The sequence below is a fragment of the Oncorhynchus kisutch genome, linkage group LG19, assembly GCF_002021735.2.
Source record: "Oncorhynchus kisutch isolate 150728-3 linkage group LG19, Okis_V2, whole genome shotgun sequence".
In the NCBI taxonomy this organism is placed as follows: Eukaryota; Metazoa; Chordata; class Actinopteri; order Salmoniformes; family Salmonidae; genus Oncorhynchus; species Oncorhynchus kisutch.
Window position 1 is genome coordinate 13,982,037 of NC_034192.2, and position 7,318 is coordinate 13,989,354.

The following is a 7,318-nucleotide window of genomic DNA, read 5'->3' on the forward strand; positions in this document are numbered from 1 at the left end:
TTATCCTGACTAACTGGTGCCTGTATATAGCCTCGACTACTGTTATAGTCTCGCTACTGTATATAGCCTTGCTACTGTATATAGCCTTGCTATTGTTATAGCCTCGCTACTGTTATTTTTCACTGTCTTTTTACTGTTGTTTTTTATTTCTTTACTTGTCTATTGTTCACCTATTACCTATTTTTTACTTAAAATTTGAACTGTTGGTTAGGGCCTGTAAGTAAGCATTTCACTGCAAGTGCAAGTGACAAATAAAATTTAATTTGATTTGTCTTTTCTACAAGACATTAAAGTTGTGATTTTGCATTAAAATGTAATGTCCAAAACGCTGGAATCGCCCTTATTATTAAATTGATTGGACACATGCATTCAGTTAAAATATGTTTATTTCCTTAATGATTTAATTCAGTGCTGTCACATTTCATGAATTTCTTCTTTTGTCCCTCTTCTTTTGTTCCTTATTTAGCAACCCTAAGGAATATATCAGTTCCAACTCTAAGGACACAAAGAGACAAAGTAAGATTAATGATTTGTTATGAAATGCAGTGCAATTAATCATGGACAATATTAATTCATACACATTGCCTACTCAGACTAATAGGTGGGAAAATTAACTTTGTGGAATAAGCATATTATATGAATTTCATGTCAAAAGATAAGAAATCTTCAGAGATTCGAGAAAGACATACACATGGTCAATAGATTAGACACACAAGCTAAACATCATACATTAATTGAATTCATACAGTACATCATCCTGTTATTCATTGAGGGTACCATCTCACCTTGTGCCCTCCCAGTCTTGACCGAGAGATGGCTCTGACGACCGCAGGATCCAGGTGGTTTTAATCACCTCTTGGTTATTCTCATTGAAATACTGCCCTGTGAAAGCGGAACAGGACCCTGTGAGGGGAAAAGAGAGAAAGAGGATGACAGAGAAAGAGAATCAGAATAACAGAGAAAATAATATGACAAAATAATAGAGCGTTGCTCACACAACAATTGCATCAAAAACAAAAGTTAACTTACTATGTTACCCATAATGCACTTCGGTGTTTTAAAGCTATACCCCTACTTTACCAACCAGTCTTTGATTCCTTCTGTTATTCTGATTCTCTTTCTCTCTACCTGACATGGTGTACAAGTTTAATAAATATGAACTACTTCAGTGGAATTCAAGACCAGCTCGGCAGATAAGAACCCCAAATGTGGGAATTACCCTAGAGCATCGTCCCGACCACGGTCTGGAGGCGAGGAAGGAAAGGTAATGACACTGTTGAAATGATTTGTCTGAGGCTGCGCGATTCAATGGCAACACCCCATTCCATCCCCCTGGATGCCTCTTCCCCAGAGCTAAACAACCGCTCTGCACATGTTAATAATCTACTTTATGCACACTTTTTTTTTTTTACGCACCCATCACGTTTTTCACTGTTAATCGTGAATGATGACTCTTCACATTCTACCAGTGAAACGTCCATGCAGTATCTGCATACTAACCATTTGATCTCAATCCGTTTCATGGGAATATAAATTGAGATCTTGAATTATGTACAGTGTTTTTTCGTGAGCAGATGGTGTTAACCTTTACCCTACCATGTTTTGCCTAGTGTCACGCCCTGTTCAATTTTGGCGGCACGACAGAAAAATGTGACCGTTTGCACAATCATCCTAAAATGTCATGAGAAATTAGCTAGTTTTTCTTAACAGAAACATTATCTCGTGTTATTATAGTTGGTTATGTTTTATGTAGAATACTAATGAATTTATTATGTGATCTAACTTTATTAAAGAGCACCATGCAGGCTCTGACATGTCGATCAAGCAGCGGGGTGGTAAGTAAAAACGTTTTTGTGCAAAGTAGAGAATCCCGCAAAAGCGCAGAAGATTCAGTAGTTAGCTATCGGGAAGAGGCGTCCAGAGGATTCAGCCAAGCAGCTCCTCCCATGGTTGTTATTAATTGTAGTAGTATTGGTGCTGACAGTGATATGTATAGAATAGTCTACTTCTAATTTGACTTCTGTTTTGTATCTCAAAATAAATCAGTATTTTCTTAAATGGTAAAGACGTAGGCACATACCAATATTTCCCCATGAAATGCAGAAGGCGATGGTTGGCATTTGTGGTTCCTTTATGTTGTAGAAGCCCACCAATGGTTCATTGAGTTCTTTAGTGTCATGCGGATGTTCTCCCACAAGTGATTTGTACGTCCCACTGAGCGCCGAATTGGTTGGCTCAAACTTTAGAGTCATTATAGACCCCAGCTCATTCTTCCATTCTCCTGATAGGTGAGCAATCTTTGTAACCTACAATTATGGCAGTAAGAGCATTTATGGATGTTATAGCTGTTGAGATATAAACAAATAGTTTCTTTCCAAAACGCTATATATCCATTTCCAGAAATGTTGGTAAATGAGCTTTTATTGTGAACTTATGAAAGAGATGTGTTTATTTTTTGAAATCATTTGTTTGAAATCACTTGATGGTTTAATTTCAGAGAGACAAATAATCATGTTTTTTATTTACTCTAAACTTCTGCCTCACTATCAGATAAAATAAATAACTGTACAAATGATACATTTGTGACATCAATATGTATTTTTTAAAGAAAAAATATCAATTCAGTAATATGAGATCTGTATGTAAAGAAATTCACATTTTACATTTGAGTTATTTAACAGATGCTCTTATCTAGAGCGACTTACAGGTCATATTCAGTTCAAGGTAAAACAATACATTTAAAAAATGTTAAGATATGTGGTTGTCTCATCAAGCTATCACAGTCAAATATACAGTATACAAACAATATATTCCAACTAAACAATGGATACATATATCTACAATCTATGCATACAAAATCTGAGAACAGTAATATTTTACACACACACACACACACGACGGTACCCATAAGCAATCATTTCTGGTGAAAAAACACAAATGTAATACATTTGAGTGTATCGCGCTTTGAAAATACCCTTCAAATATTGAAACTATCAATTGCATAATGGAAATCTTTTGAGCATCCATACAACTAACCAACTAATTATTTGTAGCAACGTTTAATCACCTCTTTCAATTTAATCAACACTTTTGCGAGATAATTGGATGGAATTTTATATTTACCTCGGCCATTGCGGAATTTTAGGAGGGAACAATGCTGAGCTAAATGGAAGAAACAAAATAACATTGTTAGGGTCACCTCAGCTACTTCTTATTTCTCACATCTTCTGGGTTAGTTTATATTGAAGGAAGAGTCAAACTTACCGTATCTGATGAGGAGTATCAGTGTAAATCACCCTAAATCTGTATCAATAAGTGCTCAATGAGCTGGCCTTTTTATTATGACTGTAGTGCCCTGAGGGTAACTGCTCTAGGGCTACACCTCCCTGACACTCTTAGCTGAGGGAGGTCCTAGATAAGGAAACTGGCACCACTGAACCTTTGGAACACATTACTATGCCAACTGAAATGAACCAATAACCTGTTAGATCACATTCTTTACTGTTTTTCTCGATTGCTTCAACACTGTGAATGAAACTGTGTGTGAAGGAGAGTCTCCTAGACATTGGACTCTTCTAAATATTTATGCAAGTATTTATTCAAGGGTGAGGTGAGTTTATTTGTTTGTGTTTCAGTCATTCACCATTGTGGCCAAAGATGGCACCTCGCTTCTAGTCCTTAGGAAACTTTGCAGTATTTTGTTTTTTTAATGTATTATCTCTTACATTGTTAGCCCAGAAATTTGTAAGTGTTATTACATACAGCTGGGAAGAACTATTGGATATCAGAGAGACGTCAACTTACCAGCATTTTGACCAGGAATACGACTTTTCTGAAGCAGATCATATATCTGCACCACCCAGGGCATTTGAACAGATCCCAGAGGCCGACCCAAAACAACGCCGCTAGAGAAGAGGTAGGCGGAGCGGTCTTCTGGTCAGACTTCGGAGGCGTGCACACCACCCACCCCTTCCGAGTATATTACTCGCAAATGTCCAGTTCAGTTGACGAAATTAGGGCAAGGGTGGCTTTCCATGGCTCTCTAGTGATATGCTGTCGGAGTCGTTAAAGCCATCTGGATTATCGGTGCGTCTCGCTGACAGGAATAAACATCTCTCTGGGAAGAAGGAGGGCGGGGGTGTATGTTTCATGATTAATGGTGTAATTGTAACAAAATACAGGAACTCAAGTCCTTTTGTTCACCTGACCTATAATTCCTCACAATCAAATGCCGACTATTGTCTCCCAAGATAATTATCTTCCGTTATTGTCACAGCCGTGTATATCCCCCCTCAAGCCGATACCACAACGGCCCTCAAGGAACTTCACTAGACTTTATGCAAACTGGAAACCATATATTCTGAGGCTGCATTTATTGTAGCTGGGGACTTTAATAAAGCACATTTGAGACCAAGTCTACCTAAATTCTATCAGCATATCAACTTTAGCACTTGTTCTGACATAACGCTGGACCACTGTTACTCTAACTTCCACAATGCGTACTAGGCCCTTCCCCGCCCTCCTTTCGGCAAATCTGACCATGACTCCATTTTGCTCCTCCCTTCCTATAGGCAGAAACTCAAACAGGAAGCACCCGTGCTAAGCACTATTCAACACTGGCCTCACCAATCAGAATCCACGCTTCAAGATTGTTTTGATCACGCGGACTGGGATATGTTCCTGGTAGCCTCATAGAATACTATTGATGTTTACACTGATCCGGTGAGTGAGTTTATAAGTGTATAGGAGATAAGTGTAAGTATATAGAAGATGATGTACTCACTGTGACTATTAAAACCTACCCTAACCAGAAACCGTGGATAGATGGATAGCATTCACTTCTGTCATCATGAAGTATGTTGAGACTAGTCAAGGATCATATCACCTCCACCTTACCTGTCACCAAAGACCCACTTCAATTTGCTTACCGCCCCAATAGGTCCACAGACGATACAATTGCCATCGCACTGCACGCTGCCCTATACCATCTGTACAAGAGGAATACCTATGTAAGAATGCTGTTCATTGACTATAGCTCAGCATTCAACACCATAGTACCATCCAAGCTCATGATTAAGAGTGAGGCCCTGGGTCTCAACCCCGCCCTGTGCAATTGAGTCCTGGACTTCCTGATGGGCCGCCCCAGGTGGAGAAGGTAGGAAACAACATCTCTACTTTGCTGATCCTCAACATTGGGGGCACCACAAGGGTGTGTGCTTAGCCCGCTCCTGTACTCCCTGTTCACCCATGACTGTGTGGCCATTCACACCTCCAACTCAGTCAAGTTTTCAGATGACAGCCTACAGGGAGGAGGTGAGGACTCTCGGAGTGTGGTGTCAGGAAAATAACCTCTCACTCAACATCAACAAAACAAAGGAGATGATCTTGGACTTCAATTGACGGGACAGCAGTAGAGAAGGTGGAATGTTTTATGTTCCTCGGCATACACATCACGGACAAACTGAAATGGTCCACCCAAAAAGACAGTGTGGTGAAGAAGGCATGACAACGCCTCTTCAACCTCAGGAGGCTAAAGAAATTTGGCTCGTCACCGAAAACCCACAAACCTTTACAGATGCATAAAGGAGAGCATCCTGTCGGGCTGTATCACCACCTGGTACGGCAACTGCTCCGCCCACAACCGCAGGGCTCTCCAGAGAGTGGTGCGGTCTGCACAACGCATCACCGGGGGCAAACTACCTTCCCTCCAGGACACCTAAAGCACCCGATGTCACAGGAAGGCCAAAAAGATCATCAAGGACAACAACCACCCGAGCCACTGCCTGTTCACCCCGCTATCATCCAGAAGGTGAGGTCAGTACAGGTGCATCAAAGCTGGGACCGAGAGACTGAAAAACAGCTTCTATCTCAAGGCCAACAGACTGTTAAACAGCCATCACTAGCACAGAGAGGATACTGCCTACAGACACTAGCCACTTTAAAAATTTCACTTTAATAATGTTTACATATCTTGCATTACTCTTCCCATATGTATATACTGTATTGCATATACAATACAGTATATATTGCATATACAATACAGTATCCGTGCCGCTCTGTCATTGCTCATCCACATATTTATATATTCCTTTACTTAGATATGTGTGTATTAGGTATCTGTTGTGGAATTGTTAGATATTACTTGTTAGATATTGCTGCACTGTCTGACCTGGAAGCATAAGCATTTCACTACACTCAGAATAACATCTAATAACCATGTGTATGTGACCAATAAAATTTGATTTGATATTAAAGCGCTTTCAATCAGTATCGCCTCATGCATTATGATTCCAAGATGGCATAGCAGTTCAGACGTCTTTTGTCCTCGTCTTGTCCTGTCCCATATATATATATATATATTTACAACTTTTTTCACATACCTTTTTATATATATTTTTACATTTTCCATAAACTCATCTTCAAAACACTTTCCTGTAACCCGCCTCACCAATTTATATTTATAAAAAAGTATTATTTACCTCAAATCTGTAATCCTCCAAGAAGCTAGCCAGAAGCTAGCCAGGAGCTAGCCAGAAGCTAGCCAGAAGCTAATCCAGAAGCTAGCCAGAAGCTAATCAGAAGCTAATCCAGAAGCTAATCAGAAGCTAGTTAGCTTCTTTACTGGCTAATCGTTAGTATTCAGCTAACCACGGTTTGTGGTCATCAGCTATCCTTTAGCTCGAAAATCTATCGCCAGTTTTGTATGGCGCAGCGCGGAACGGAACATACCGGACCAATTCTTCTCTCCATGTCCCTGGATTTCAACCGCTAACTCTGGACATTCATATCTGGATCTCACAGCTAGCTAGCTGCTATCCGTGCGACTATCCGCTTTCGTCGATTCCGGAGCAAACATCAATTATTCCGGAGCTAGCCAGCTGAAGAGTTCCATCAATCACTCCTGGGCTACAATCACCTATCCGGACCCGTTTTACTGCCTACGCGGAGCCCCACCGGACCTTCACAACTGGACTGCCAACGTTATCTACCCGAAGGAGTTATCCGGCTGGCTCCTCCGTCGCGACGTTACCTGAACGCCCATCTGCGGCCCGCTAACCGTTAGCTGTCTTATCGGCTGCTATCTGAATAGACAATCGGACAATTTATTTATTTATTTTTATTATTATTATGATTATTTTTCTTCTTGGGCCTCTATAACTATATATATTGTTTTTTGTTGTCGTTGTGTGATTTGGATTAATCCCCTCTACCACACGGAACCCCACTAATCTACTGACGGAATGCAAGAGGTGGCTAATAACAGACCTCCATCCTATGCTAGCGTGCTACCGATGGCCTGGCAAGCTGTCTAAATCGC

General features: G+C 40.4%; 1 protein-coding gene across 1 annotated transcript; it reads right to left on the bottom strand.

Moving 5' to 3' along the window:
* Positions 1-368: 368 nt before the first annotated feature.
* LOC116354959 (avidin-like) lies at positions 369-3,407 on the bottom strand. The gene is made up of 5 exons (XM_031797140.1): positions 3,265-3,407; positions 3,124-3,162; positions 2,081-2,306; positions 786-903; positions 369-495 (listed from the first exon to the last, which is right to left on the bottom strand). The coding sequence occupies exons 2-5, from the start codon at positions 3,130-3,132 to the stop codon at positions 459-461; spliced, it is 390 nt and encodes a 129-aa protein (XP_031653000.1). The 5' UTR covers positions 3,133-3,162; positions 3,265-3,407; the 3' UTR covers positions 369-458.
* Between the last annotated feature and the right edge of the window lie 3,911 nt (positions 3,408-7,318).